A 14,536-nucleotide genomic window follows, 5' to 3' on the forward strand; every position below is an offset into this window, starting at 1 on the left:
GCTCTATTCATTTACGATCTTCTAACCAGTCATTAAGGTTCACCCATGGGTCAGGTCAGTCGGTGAGGTGAGTTAATTAACTCTTTCTGGCCCTGTCATCTTTCAGTGAGATGTTATATTATACTCATAACGTCACAAGCACTCAGCCACATGGAGAGGGGCAAGGCTGCATGGGGAGATGGCTGCTGCGAGAGGCCCCCCCACAAGACCCACTGCCCTCCCTCGAGTCCCCTCCTGCCCGCAGAGCTGAGCTGCGGCTGATGAGATCCTTCTGGTCTGGCTGTCAGAGTGAGTCTGTGGAATAGCTCTGTACCGGTCCTCGGCCCATCATGAGGGCACCTGCTGCACAAGCCAGGAACCAGAGTGGGGCCTGATTGGCCAGGAGCCAGCTTAGAAAAAACTGTCCAGCCATGTGGGCCCTACAAACCCCTCCACTCCACCCTGTCTGCAGCCAGCCACTCTGGAGGCCGTTCCTCTAACTGCTAGTTAATCTGCTTTCCAAGCTGGGCAGCCAACCTGAGCCACCCTTCCATGGCCCACATTAGCCCTCCCAGGCCAGTGTGTGCAGCAGCAGGGGGCCGAGGCCTGAGGCTAGGCCACCTCGGTGGGCTCACACCACTCATGGGGGGGCATTCCTCCCAGAGAGATGTGTTGCACAGCTGGGAAACTACAGCCAGAATCTCGCCCTGGGAAAGCGACAGGGCAGTGCCCATGGCCCAGGGAGGAAGAGGGCGTGTTGCACGACAGGGCCCGGATAGTACTGGCAGCTGCCCCTCCTGGCCCCTCACCCTTGAAGTCATCAGGCGTGTCGAAGCGCAGGCGGATCTGGTCCCGGTAGCGGCTGGTGCCATGGCAAGCCGTGGTGATGCCAAAGCAGAAGCAGGGCAGGCACTTGGACGTACCTTCAACATGGAAGTATCCTTCGGGGCAGGGACCTGCCAGGAGAGGAGAGAGACCATGATAGGCCCTGGAGCCCTGGGGGCACATCACGGACCTGGCTCCATGTCTCCGCCAGTGCCACAAGCCCCCCACAGGAATGAGGTAGGGCAGGGAGGTGCCATGGAGCCCACGACAGTGGTGACAGGACTGTCACTGACCAGGAACCTCCAGCCTCACCTGGGAAATTTCTCACCCAGGTGAGTCCCAGATGCCAGTCGGTCCCCCGTTCCTGCCCGCCCTGCTTCCCCGTCCAGGTTCAACTCCCCCCTCCCCAGGGACTGCAAGGCCACAGCTGGGGAGGTCACACACAAGTAAGCCCACCCCCGGGGCCCTGCGCTCACTGGCCAGGTCTGAGAGGGTGGGTGGCGGGCCCCAGACTCACCACGCCGGGGCGTGAGGCTCAGCACACCATCAGGGATCCCAAATACCATGCCCCGGGCATTGATGGCTTCACAAGTGTAGGCACCCTGGTCGGCCTCCTTCACGTCCCGGATGGTCAGCGTTCCGTGACCGTTCTCGCTGCTTATGGACACTCTGGGGAGGGGAGGAAGGGCAGTGCCTGTAAGTCCCAATGGAGGGAGCCCTGGCAAGAAGGTCTGATGCGCTGCAGAGCCCCTCACACCAACCCCCCAGTGCAATCTCACTGGAACACCCCTCCCCCACTGCAATGCCCCCTCTCACGCCAACACTCCACCGAACCGTCACTGCACAGTCCCTCCCCCACTGCAATGTCCACACACTGCAGAATCCCTCCCGCCAACCCACCACTCCCCATGCACTGCAGAGTCCCTCATGCCAACCCCCACTGCACTCCCACTGCAATGCCCTTCCCCCGCTACAGAGCCCCCACACATGCTGCAGAGCCCTCCCACACTAATCCCCACTGCACCTCCACCGCAACACCCCTCCCCCACTGCTAAGCCCCTCCACCACTGCAGAGCCCCCCTGCACACTGCAAAGCCCCCTTCTGAAAGCACCTCCCCCACTCCGTGGGGTATACCAGGCCACCCCCCAGCCTACCTCCTGTTGGCAGGTATGTGGCCCCAGTTGAGTCTCCAGGTGATGATGGGGGTGGGCACACCGACGGCCACGCAGTGGAAACGCACTGTCTGCCCGGGGGTGGCCTGCACAGACTCCTCGGGGGGCGTGATGACTTGCGGCGGTGCTGGGGGGAGGAACCAGGTGAGGCAGGCAGGCGACCCCCACTCCAGGCCTAGGCTGCCCCACAGCAGCTCCAAGGGGAGGGCACCCTGAGACCACAGTTCTCCCACCCCTCCTTGGAGGGCAGACAACCCACTGCCAAGCCGGCTGGCTGATCCCATTCCTCTCCCCCTGGGGGAAAGGCCCCACAGCCCGCCCTATGCCCCCACTCACTGCAGCCGACCTCGTCGGAGCGGTCGGGGCAGTCAGCCTCCTCGTCGCACTGGTAGCTGGCTGGGATACAGGTGCGGCTGGACACGCAGGAGAACTGGTAGGGGCTGCAGGTGTCATAGGGGCCCTTGGTGGCTGCAGGGGCGTGAGAAGAGGGGGTTAGTGGGCATAAGCCTGCAATGCCTGGCCATATCCCCCCCCGCCTGACCAGCATTGCCCCCTGCCCAGCTGGCAACACCCCCCCCGCCTGACCAGATTCACCCCCTGCCCAGCTGGCATCACCCCCCTCAGCCTGACCCGCATCGCCCCCTGCCCAGCTGGTGTCACCCCCCAGCCTGACCCGCATCATCCCCTGCCCAGCTGGTGTCACCCCCCCCGCCTGACCCACATCATCCCCTGGCCAGCTGGTGTCACCCCCTCAGCCTGACCCGCATCGCCCCCTGCCCGGATGGTGTCACCCCCCGCGCCTGACCCGCATCGCCCCCTGCCCAGTTGGTGTCACCCTCGCGCCTGACCCGCATCGCCCCCTGCCCGGATGGTGTCACCCCCCCGCCTGACCCGCATCGCCCCCTGCCCGGATGGTGTCACCCCCCCGCCTGACTCGCATCGCCCCCTGCCTGGCTGGTGTCACCCCCCAGCCTGACCCACATTGTCCCCTGCCCAGCTGGTGTCACCCCCCAGCCTGACCCACATCGTCCCCAGCCCAGCTGGTGTCACCCCCTAGCCTGACCTGCATCATCTCCTGCCCAGCTGGTGTCACCCCCCCAGCCTGACCTGCATCATCCCCTGCCCAGCTGGTGTCACCCCCTAAGCCTGACCTGCATCGCCCCTTGCCCGGATGGTGTCACCCCCCACGCCTGACCCGCATCGCCCCCTGCCCAGTTGGTGTCAACCCCCAGCCTGACCCGCATCGCCCCCTGCCCGGCTGGTGTCACCACCCGCGCCTGACCCGCATCATCCCCTGCCCAGCTGGTGTCACCCTCCAGCCTGACCCACATCGCGCCAGCCCAGCTGGCATCATGTGTGGGTGATGGCAGCTCCTCTGGCCCCAGGACACAGGGCGCCAGCTGGGTGAGAGACACCAAGGGACGAGCCGTGCCCTTCTACACATCATCCTCCACCACAGCCCAACCCTGCCCCCAGCCCGAGCCCCCAGCCCCCAGGGTCCCTTGGGAGTCAGGAGACGGCTCTATTCGGCCTTCCTGCTTGGCCTCCTTTGCACCCTGGAGGTCAGAGCAACAGCCTGGGCCGTTTCCAGGGGCCCAGGCAGCAGCCCGGAGCTGGCCTGGGGGCTGAGAAGCGCTGGTGCCCTGGCAGGGCCCAGGGAAGGCTGGGAGCTCTCTGGCACAGCCCAAGGCGGCAGGATGGTGCTCCTGCCAGCACACTTACGGCAGTCCACCTCGTCGGAGCCGTCCACACAGTCGTTGTCCCCGTCGCAGCGCCACAGCTTCAGGGCGCAGTGCCCGTTCCGGCACTGGAACTCGTTGGGCTCGCACGGGGTAGGGGTGCCTGTCGGGGGGGGGGGGGGAATCCATCAGTGCGCTGCCTGGGCCCCCATAGCAGGAGAGCTGCCTGCACCCAGACACAGGCCCTCCCCAGCGCTGCGCCTGTACCCCCCCACTGTGCCCTGTGACAGTCCCTCCCCAGCGCTGCGCCTATACCCCCCCACCGTGCCATGTGACAGCCCCTCCCCAGTGCAGTGCCTGTACCCCCCCACCGTGCCATGTGACAGCCCCTCCTCAGTGCTGTGCCTGTACCCCCCCACCGTGCCATGTGACAGCCCCTCCCCAGCGCTGCGCCTGTACCCCCCCACCGTGCCCTGTGACAGCCCCTCCCCAGCGCTGCGCCTGTACCCCCCCACCGTGCCCTGTGACAGCCCCTCCCCAGCGCTGCGCCTGTACCCCCCCACCGTGCCCTGTGACAGTCCCTCCCCAGCGCTGCGCCTGTACCCCCCCACCGTGCCTTGTGACAGCCCCTCCCCAGTGCTGCGCCTGTACCCCCCCACCGTGCCATGTGACAGCCCCTCCCCAGTGCTGTGCCTGTACCCCCGCACCGTGCCATGTGACAGCCCCTCCCCAGCGCTGTGCCTGTACCCCCCCACCGTGCCATGTGACAGCCCCTCCCCAGCGCTGCGCCTGTACCCCCCCACCGTGAAATGTGACAGCCCCTCCCCAGTGCTGTGCCTGTACCCCCCCACCGTGCCATGTGACAGCCCCTCCCCAGCGCTGTGCCTGTTCCCCCCACCGTGCCATGTGACAGCCCCTCCCCAGCGCTGCGCCTGTATCCCCCACCGTGCCATGTGACAGCCCCTCCCCAGCGCTGCGCCTGTACCCCCCCACCGTGCCATGTGACAGCCTCTCCCCAGCGCTGTGCCTGTACCCCCCCACCGTGCCATGTGACAGCCCCTCCCCAGCGCTGTGCCTGTACCCCCCACCGTGCCATGTGACAGCCCCTCCCCAGCGCTGCGCCTGTACCCCCCACCGTGCCATGTGACAGCCCCTCCCCAGCGCTGCGCCTGTACCCCCCCATCGTGCCCTGTGACAGCCCCTTCCCAGCTGTCATAAACAGATAGTTAAGAGTTAATAGAACAGAAGTACTTCATATCTCTTTTGCCTGGAAAGGGTTAACAAGATCAGTGAGCCTGGCTGTCACCTGACCAGAGGACCAATCAGGGGACAGGATACTTTCAAATCTTGAGGGAGGGAAGTTTTTGTGTGTGTGCTGTTAGTGTTTGGTTGTTGTTCTCTCTGGGTTCTGAGAGTGACCAGATGTGCAACCAGGTTTCTCTCCAATCTCTCTGATACAGTCTCTTCTATGTCCAGAATAGTGAGTACTAGGTAGATAAGGCAAGTTAGACTTATGTTTGTTTTCTTTATTTGCAAATGTGTATTTGGCTGGAAGGATTTTAATTTGTACTTGCATCCTTAGGCTGGGAGGGTATTCCCAGTGTCTATAGCTGAAAAACCCTGTAACATATTCCATCTTAAATTTACAAAGATAATTTTTACTGTTTTTTCTTTCTTTAATTAAAAGCTTTTCTTGTTTAAGAACCTGATTGTTTTTTTTAACTTTGGTGAGACCCCAGGGGACTGGGTCTGAATTCACCAGGGAATTGGTGGGGAGAAAGGAGGGAAGGGGGAGAGAAAGGTTAATTTCTCTCTGTGTTAGGATTACTGTCTCTCTCAGGGAGTGTCTGGGAGGGGGATTGAGAAGGAGGAGGGAAGGTGCATTTTCCTCTCTGTTTAAAGATTCAAGGAGTTTGAATCACAGTGATCTTCCAGGGTAACCCAGGGACGGGAAGCCTGGGAGAGGCAATGGTGAGGGAAAGGGTTTACTTTCCTTGTGTTAAGATCCAGAGGGACTGGGTCTTGGGGGTCCCCGGGCAAGGTTTTGGGGGAACCAGAGTGTACCAGGCACTGGAATTCCTGGTTGGTGGCAGCGCTACAGGTTCTAAGCTGGTAATTGAGCTTAGAGGAATTCATGCTGGTACCCCATCTTTTGGACGCTAAGGTTCAGTGTGGGGAATTATACCATGACACCAGTGCTGAGCCTGTACCCCCACACCGTGCCCTGTGACAGCCCCTCCCCAGCACTGCGTCTGTACCCCCACACCGTGCCATGTGACAGCCCCTCCCCAGAGCTGAGCCTGTACCTCTGCATTGTGCCACGTGACAGGCCCTCTCCCCGCTCTACATCTGTATCTCTGCACTGTGCCATGTGACAGACCCTCCCCAGCTCTGCGCCTGTACCCCTGCACTGTGCCAGATGACTGCCCCTCCCCAGCACTGCACCTGTACCCTCGCACCGTGTCATGTGACAGCCCCTCTCCCATCTCTGCGCCTGTACCCCTGCACTGTGTCATGTGACAGCCCCTCCCCAGCACTGCACCTGTACCTCTGCACCGTGTCATGTGACAGCCCCTCTCCCATCTCTGCGCCTGTACCCCCCACTGTGCCATGTGACAGCCCCTCCCCCAGCGTTGCACAGGGACCCGATTCCCCAGCAGTGATCCGTCAGCCAATTGCAGGAGCCAGCCAAGCGAGGGCCATGTCCTGGGCTAGTGCTGCAGCTGCTAGCCTGGCCACTCTTTTGCTGCCCCTCCTGGCCCGGCCCAGCCCCCGCATGCCCCCTACCGCAGCTGAGCTCGTCGCTCCCATCCAGGCAGTCCTGCTCGCCGTCGCACAGGTAGTCTCGGGGGATGCACTGCTTGTTGGAGCAGACGGCCTCATCCCGGCGGCAGGGGTGCAGCTCCAAGGGGTGCCAAACCGGCGGGTGCCTGGAGGTGATGAGCCGGGGGGGCGTGGTGAACGGCACCCTCCTGGTAGTGACCATGGGCGTCCAGGGGGTGGTTGTGGGTGTCCGGGTGGTGGCCGGCTGAGCAGTGGTGATGGGTGGGGGTGGGGGGCTCACCACTTCCTGCGGATCTGGGGCCAGACAAAGAGAACATTAGTGACTGGAGAGAAAGGGGCTGCGAACCAGAGCCGGGGCAGGGGATGCAGCCCTGGGATCTGGGCCAGGCTGGGCAGGGCAGGGCCACCAAGGAAGGTATCTGTGATCAGGAGAGCAAGGCTGGCTACAGGGGGTTCAGCTGGCAGGCGGGGCAGCGACTGGGCAAGTGGCCAGGGCATGCAGCATAGGCAGGAATGGGATCCAGCCTCAGGGAATGAAGACTCCATGGCTGGGGGGCACAGGACATTACTTGTCCCCTCCCATCCAATCTCAACTGCCTGTCCCGGGACTATGGCAGCATGCAGGTCCCACGGCAAGGCCTGGCGCTGCTGGGCCCTGGGCTCCTTGCTAGCATGGGGATGCCCCTGGCAGTCTGAGGGTGTCCCTGACACATACCTGCTGGGTGGGCTTGTGGGCAGAGCATGCCCATGGGAAAAGCCTTCACAACACACGTGCCCCCTCCCCAGCCCACTGGCATTCCAGCTGGTGCCCAGGCAAGGGGCAGCACCTGGCTGTGCCTTGGGCTGTCCTGACAGCTGTCCCTTTGGAAGCCTGGGAAAAGGGTGCCCAGCCCCTCCCCAAATAGCAGCAGGTGGAGAGGGAAAGTCCTGGGGCCCCCGGGCTCCCTACCACAGCCGTGCTCCTCGGAGCCGTCCCTGCCGTCAGGGCTGTGGTCGCAGCAATAGCCAAGGGCAGGCAAGGGTAAAGAGTGGGGGAGATCAGTTAGTTCCCAAGGCAGCCCCGGCTCTAGGACCATGGGTGCTGGGGAACTCCTGGCCCCTGCAGCCAGAGGCCTCTGGTTCCCAGGGCTCAAGGCAGGTCCTGCTGGGCACAGAGCCCTGGGGAGCTCATCAGGCCTCCAGGGCAGGTGCCCCCTCTCAGCTGGGCCAGTCCCGTGCTCCCCAGGCCTGGGGACAGAGGGTCTCCCTCATAGTTACAGGGGATATTCTGGGTGTGCCACAGCAGGGACTCAGCCAGGGAACTGAGCCGGGGAGAGACCAGCACTGGGGGAGCTCGGTCAGGCTGCGCAATCTGCTCCCAGGGGCATTGCATGGGACCAGCTGAGCCCAGGAGACCAGCTTGCTGTGAGCAATCCCTCCCCCCGCCGCCCCACTCCAGCTCTGGCCTAGAGAAGGGCAGACAGAGGGCATGGCCTGGGCAGCAGCGCTTTCTGTCCTCAGGGTCACTGAGGACGGGCGGGGGCCCGAGCCCCAACTCTCACCTTGGCTGCTCCATGCCTCAGATTCCCCATCTGAAAAGCACCTTAGTGAGCACGGGGCATAATCCCTCCCACCTCAGCTGGAGGCGCCAGGGACGGGCCGGGGGTTCCTCGGGGCTCTATTGCCCATGGCTCTGTGGTCACAGGGAGGGAGGGAGCTGAGGCCTGGAAGCTGCTGGGAGGCATTTAACCCCACCAGAGATCCCGTGGGAGCTGAGTGGGGCTCGTGCCAGGATTCCTGGCCATCTCTGTGCTGGGGTGGGGGGGTGCTGGATCTGTGCTGTGAGAGGTTCAGAGGGGAGGAGCTGGCTAGAGGAAGGACATACGCAGGGGGACCACTGCGGGGGATGGGCTGGCGGGCCTCACAGTCAATGGCCCCGCCCCCTTCAATAGCCCCGCCCCCACCCATTCCCCTTCAATAGCCCCAGCCCCACCCATTCTACCGCAGTTCAGTTCGTCCGACATGTCGCGGCAGTCAGGGCGGCGGTCGCAGCGGAATTCCTTGTCGATGCACTCCCCGCTGCTGCAGGCAAACTCCTCCCCGGTGCAGGCACGCACATCCGGGGGCACTGCAACAGGGGCAGGAGTCAGAGCCACGGGACGCCCAGGCCAGCCTGGGGCAGTGCCTTGGGGGCGAGGGGAGATGCCACTAGGGCCCCAACCCCTGGGGAAAGCTCTCAGCCCATGGGCCACGGCTCCAGAACCAGCCCAGTTTGACCTTGGCCCAGCTAGCTCCTGGGATGTCAAATCCCAGCCAGATGGCTAGAGCTTGACCGCAGCCCCTTCTCCTCCGCAGGCTCACAGGGGGCCCCCAGAGTTCCCCTCACTGCCACCCCGCCCCCAAGGACACCCTACTCTGCCTCCTCCCGCCTCCCCAGACTTGTGCAGCTGCATGGAAATCCCCTCGCTGCCCCCTGCAAGCCCCTGCCCAACTGGAAACTCCAGAAACCCTGCACCAGAAACCCTGCGAGCTCCATGTTCAGGAGCAAAACAAGCACTGCACACGGTTAGAGCAGGCGGCAGGTACACACATCATGGGGCATGTGCCATGTGACACATGCAACGCATGGCAGATGCCACGTGCACACGCCATGCGGCACACACACCATGAGGCAGACATGCCATGGCACAGGGCCCACCTGCCCACGACACTAAGAGACCCCGGTAGATTTGGACTCCTGCCTGGTGAGTCCCTGCACTAACCACTGGCTCTGACCTTGCTTGAGTCTGCTGGGCTCAGGTGGGGGTGGGATTGCTTGGGCCTGGGTCTGCGGGGTCTGGGAGCAGGGCAAGATGCAGCCAGCAGGGGGACTGCAGTGGAGGCTGCTGGCTCACCCCCACTGGAGGTAATACCAGTGCTCTGAAGCGCCCCCTCTGGTCAATCCCTGAAGCAGCACAGACCGGCCCAGAGCTCACCTGGTCCAGGAGCAAGGGGACGTGGGCACTTGTGATTCTCCCCAGAACCCACAAGCCTCAGCAGGCCTGTACCCATGGCCAGGGCCGGCTCCAGGCGCCAGCGCAGCAAGCAGGTACTTGGGGCGGCCCATGGATGGGGGCGGCACGTCCAGCTCTTCAGCGGAAATTCAGCAGCAGGTCCCTCTCGGAGGGAAGGACCTGCCGCCGAAGTGCCAAAGAAGAAAGCAGCACGGTGGAGCTGCCGCCGAAGTGCCGCCGATCACAATCACGGCTTTTTTTTTCCCCCCGACGTTTGGGGCAGCAGAAACCCTGGAGCGGGCCCTGCCCATGGCCCCTGGTTCCCAGCCCAAAAGCAGGCGCCCTGGCATGGCCCTGTGTTTCCTGGTGTGGCGGCATTGGGCTGAAAGCCAGCTGCATGTGCCTGCACAAAGGCGCCGAGCCAGAGGACAGCATCTGCGCCAACTGCAGGGGGATGTCACCTGCCAGGGCACCAGCTGCAGGGTCAACAGCCAGGCAGCATCAGCCAGCGGCACCAGAGCCACGCGCATGGCAGGCCGCCCACCAACACACCTGGCACAGCACAGCACAGCAGGGCGCAGCACAGCGCAGGGGAACCTGGAGCCTGCTGCGGGACCTGATGGGGGGACCAGCATTGGTCTGCGCTCCTAACACCAGCCGAAGGCAGGAGGGCAGCGCCCCCAACACACTGGGTACATAGCCCTCCCGGGGGCTGGCAGCTGGCGTGGGAGGGGAAAGGAGCTGTCTACGCCCTCTCCCACAGTCCACAGCTCACCCACAGGCTGCGCTTCTGGGATTTTAATCTCTCTACTGCCAACTGCTGGGGCAGGAACTGGGCCACCCAGGTGCTTGGTGGAAGGGCCTGGCACTGGGTGCAGCAGTGGAAGACTCTTCAGGCAGAAGGAGCCCATTGCTAAAACCCTGCATCCAGTCAGCAAGGGGCCCTCTCGGGTGCAAGGGGCTACGGGGAGAGCAGGGGCTGCCCCTGCCCCCCACCAGCTGCCAATCACACTGCCAAGGCCTCTGGGTTCCCCCTGCACCTGCCGCCTCGCCCAACTCACCTGGCGACTCCCTGGCAATGTGGGGAGGCGGGGTCTGGGCTGCAAGTGAATAGAAGGTTAGAGCTGGGGAGGACGGGGCCCCCCCAGGCCTAAGCACAGGCTGCCTGGGGAGCAGGGGTCCCTGGCTCGGGGCCGCCTGGCCCATCCCTGGCCAGACAGCAGCTCAGTGGACCAGCCAACACTGCTCTCCCTCCCACCTGCCCCCTGTCTGGCCCCATGGGTGGCAGGGCCACTGCTGCAGCCCCGCAGAGGGAGCACTGCCCCTCACCTGTCATCTGGGCTGCCAGCGGAACGGCCCCCGCTGTGCCGGGCGCCAGGTTCCAGCAGGGTTTGCTGGGCCTGGGCTGGGGAATAGACAGGCTAGGGAGTCCCGAGTGAGACTGCGGCACCCGGGCACCGCAGAGACTGCAGACAGATGGGCGGACACAGCCCAGGCATGCCCACGGAGCAGTCTGGTTCTATAGGAGAGTGACCAAAACCAGTCCGGTCTTGTCCATGCAGGCCAGGCCAATCTGTGCTAGTCCCTCTGAGCCAGTGCGAGGTGAACCACACAGGCAGACTGGCCCTGGGACCGTACCATGCCCATCGTGGGCACAGGCCCCACCTCTCACTTAGTCTGCCTATCACCAGGGCTCAACTGCTGGGGAGGGGGCCTCCCGCACGCCCAGTATCTGTTCTAAATACACTGGCAGGCTGCTGCCCCGCTTCCCCAGGCCCCCTTGGCACCTGCCAACAGAGCCCAGGGCACTGACCCCAGCTGGGGATCTGGGCAGAGGCTTGCTCACCTGCCCCGAGGCGCCGGAACTGGAAGCCCTGCGTGGAGGTGATGTAGGAGGCAATGGAGCCGCTCTCAATGACAGAGTAGAGCACCTCGCGGATCTCCCCCTCATCCAGGTTCCCCTCTGAGCCCACATCCAGCTCCACAAAGGTATAGCCGTCGATTTCCCTGGGGAGAGCGGGAGCAGGGTTAAATGGGGGAAGGTGTGCGCGTGGACATGCGTGTGCTCCAGCCACTGCTCCGTACTGGATGGAAGCAGATTCAGACGTGTGGGTGGGTCTCCCAATTGGGATCCGCCCGTCTCGTGTGTTCCCAGTTACCTCCCCATCAACAGATGATAAAATACCTACTACTGCTGAACTAATGGGGCAGCTCCTTTAGCTCCCACGCTCAGGCCTATTTGAAACAGCTGCAGTCGATGGAGGACTCTGAGCTGTGACCCCCAGCCCTCCCCCACAATGTCTCCAGCTGTGGAGGGCGAGGGGGTCTCTTTTGGGGCATGGTGTGCGACTCCCCATGTGCACTCTGGACCCTGGTGCAGGGTGCTTGGGGCACCGCGGTGCAGGGGCATGGTGCTGGCAGCAGGGAAAGCACCAGCTCTCAGTGATAAATGGACCATGCCCAGGAGAACAGGGGGCAGAGGGGCCTCCATTGCCCTCCCCATCCCATGGCACTGCCAGGGGCACCTCACTCACTTGATGAACACAACGCTGACCACCTGCTCCCCACCAATCTTGTAGTACTCGGACTCCAGCTGGGAAGAGAGGTAGAGAGAGCATCAGCAAACAGTACCCCATGGCCAGGGGCATGGGGAAATCTTGCAGGCAGCATGGCCTAATAGTGAGCACAGGGCACCATGAGCCAAGCCACTGGGGTTCTTCACCTGACCCAGCCACCAACTCCAGGCCCTTCTCCCACCCCAGTTTGCCCTGGGACAGTGACCCTGCCTGGAAAGGGCCTTAGAGCCGAGTGGGCTATGCTCTCTAGAGACTGAAGCTCCTTGTGCCCAGGCTGGGCAGCCAGCGCCAACAGACCTCTAGGGTGCCGAGCAGGGACAGGGTTACTGCTGAGTCTGGGAGTAGCAGGGCCAGCTGCCAGGAAGCTCTCTCGGCAGGACCAGGTGGCAGGGCTGGGGCTCACCGTATCCACCACGGCCTCCGAAACCTCCCGGAACTCCTCCGAATTGGCGTCATCCAGCCGTGGGCTGTAGTCAATGGACTGGGTGAAATTCACCAGAGCGCGGAAGTAGACTGCGCATAGAGAGGAGAGATGGCCAGTGTGAGAGCAGGGCGCAGCTGAGCAGGGAGAACCAGCTCTAGGGCCTCTGCATCGACCAGCTTTACTGCTACCTCCAGGAATCACCTTGTCTAGCCCTGAGATGCAGCCACCTCTGGGTTGGGTTGCTGCAGCCGCATAACAACACAGTGCAACAGTTATAGGGTGGCCAGATGTCCCGATTTTATAGGGACAGTTCCGATATCTGGGGCTGTATCTTATATAGGCACCTATTACCTAGGGTGACCAGATGTCCCGATTTTACAGGGACCATCCCGATTTTTGGGTCTTTTTCTTATATAGGCTCCTATTACCCTCCACCCCCGTCCCGATTTTTCACACTTGCTGTCTGGTCACCCTAAACAGGACAGGAAGTGAGGAAGACTATGGTATCCACCTGAAACCTGCAGGACCCTGGGACACCAGAAGGCCTCCCGCTGGGTTAGAACCTGGCCAAGCCAATGGAGCCAACACCCTTATTCTGACAAAAGAGCCGAGGGATCGTTAATGACCAGAAGGGGTCAGGACCCTGGCTGTGCACCTTGTGCAGCGCATGCCCCCAGTGCTGTGCTGAGGCACTGGCGCTAGCACTGACTGTGGTGGGAGAGCGCCCCCAGCAGCACAGCACAGCACAGCACCTAGACCAGCCGGGACCCCCTGGGACAACAGCAGGGCAGTGGATGGTGCTGGGGAGTTGGTCGCCCATGCAGGCAAAGGGACAGAGCCCTGACCTCCTCCCCAGGGCCAGGCTCCACAGATCATTGGGTGGAGGGGACAGGCCCAGCTGGCTCCCAGGCTGGGAAAATCCTCAGCCCCCATTGCAATTCCAGCTGCACCCTCCAGTGAGAGCCAGCCCTGAAGGGGGCCATGCCGCAGGGGCTGGGCCCAGGTGGGAGCTCTGGGCCGGGGGAGGGGTTTGTGGAGTCCTGCTAACTGCATCCCCAAGCTTCACATCCCCGAGCTTCACACCCATGCCGTGCCAGGAGCAGCCTCTGGCTCCCTGCATCAGGCTGCGGCTGCCAAAGCTCATCCCCCACTTGCAGCTGCCCTGCGTTGGAGCCACACTGCCCTGCATCCGGCCGGGGGCCCCTCCCCAGCACCAGCTACTCCACTCCGTGCAGTGAGTAAACAGCAGCCCCACTCACCACCTCCCCCAGCCCTTGCAGACAGGCCAGACACCACACAGCTCCCCCACAGGAGACTGCTCCCAGGCCAAGGAGTCCCTGCAGCCTGCCCCCCAGCAGAGCCCCCCGTTGGCAGGGGCAAGGCCCATGGAGCCTCTCAGCACCGGAGTCCCAGGGCAGGGTGGGAGCTCCTCCAGCGTGTGGCTTCACTCTGATTGGGCCCCTGGGCTCTCCCCGCAGGGAGCAGCCAGCTGAGAGCAGCACTGGCTTGGGCTAGCAAACGCCGTAGGATGTGGGGCTGAGGGGACACACGGCTCGGCCTTTCCAAGAGGAGAGAGAGGCTGTGCCAGGGAAGTTACACTGCCCTGCCCTGCACGCACGCTCCAGAGTACCTTGTCAGGTATCAGTAACACAGCCTCATCCCCCACCGCATGCAATGGCGATGCACCCACAGGCACCAGGGAGAAACTGGGCTCTGCCTGCTTCAGATGCACCTGGGCACGTGGCAGAGCTGGATAATCTACCTGCTCTTCTCCAAGGAGAAAAAGGCCTGGCATGGGAGACTGGATTCCTGGGTTCTGTTTCCTGTTTGGGGAGGGGAGTAGGGACTAGTGGATTAGAGCTGGGGGTGCTGGGAGCCAGGGCTCCTGAGTTCTTTATCCTGATTTGGGAGGACTGTACTCCTGCTGGAATTCTGCGCCATTGCACAATGCAGAATTTGTGCAGAATTAATGTTCCCCACAGACATTTTTTTTTTCACGCAGAATTTGTGATTTCAACCAAAATGCTTCCTTTTTCCTCCTGTCTGACCCTAGCTGTGCTGGCCTCCCTCTTACATTTAGGGGTCTACCAAATTCGCAGCCATGCAAATCACATTCCAGAGTGT

The 14,536-nt window shown here is 62.8% G+C and overlaps 1 protein-coding gene across 1 annotated transcript in view; it reads right to left on the minus strand.

Annotated features, from left to right (window-relative positions):
* The window catches only part of HSPG2 (heparan sulfate proteoglycan 2), a 189,453-nt gene that overhangs the window by 118,269 nt on the left and 56,648 nt on the right, over positions 1-14,536 (minus strand). Inside the window, exons 5-14 of the mRNA XM_030537635.1 lie at positions 12,392-12,501; positions 11,947-12,005; positions 11,259-11,419; positions 8,413-8,547; positions 6,444-6,734; positions 3,700-3,819; positions 2,314-2,445; positions 1,960-2,104; positions 1,322-1,473; positions 789-935 (exon numbers count right to left, since the gene is read on the minus strand). Coding sequence (XP_030393495.1) covers positions 789-935; positions 1,322-1,473; positions 1,960-2,104; positions 2,314-2,445; positions 3,700-3,819; positions 6,444-6,734; positions 8,413-8,547; positions 11,259-11,419; positions 11,947-12,005; positions 12,392-12,501 — 1,452 coding nt within the window. The remainder of the gene's footprint in view (positions 1-788; positions 936-1,321; positions 1,474-1,959; positions 2,105-2,313; positions 2,446-3,699; positions 3,820-6,443; positions 6,735-8,412; positions 8,548-11,258; positions 11,420-11,946; positions 12,006-12,391; positions 12,502-14,536) is intronic.

The sequence above is a fragment of the Gopherus evgoodei genome, chromosome 18 (assembly GCF_007399415.2).
Source record: "Gopherus evgoodei ecotype Sinaloan lineage chromosome 18, rGopEvg1_v1.p, whole genome shotgun sequence".
Classification (NCBI taxonomy): Eukaryota; Metazoa; Chordata; order Testudines; family Testudinidae; genus Gopherus; species Gopherus evgoodei.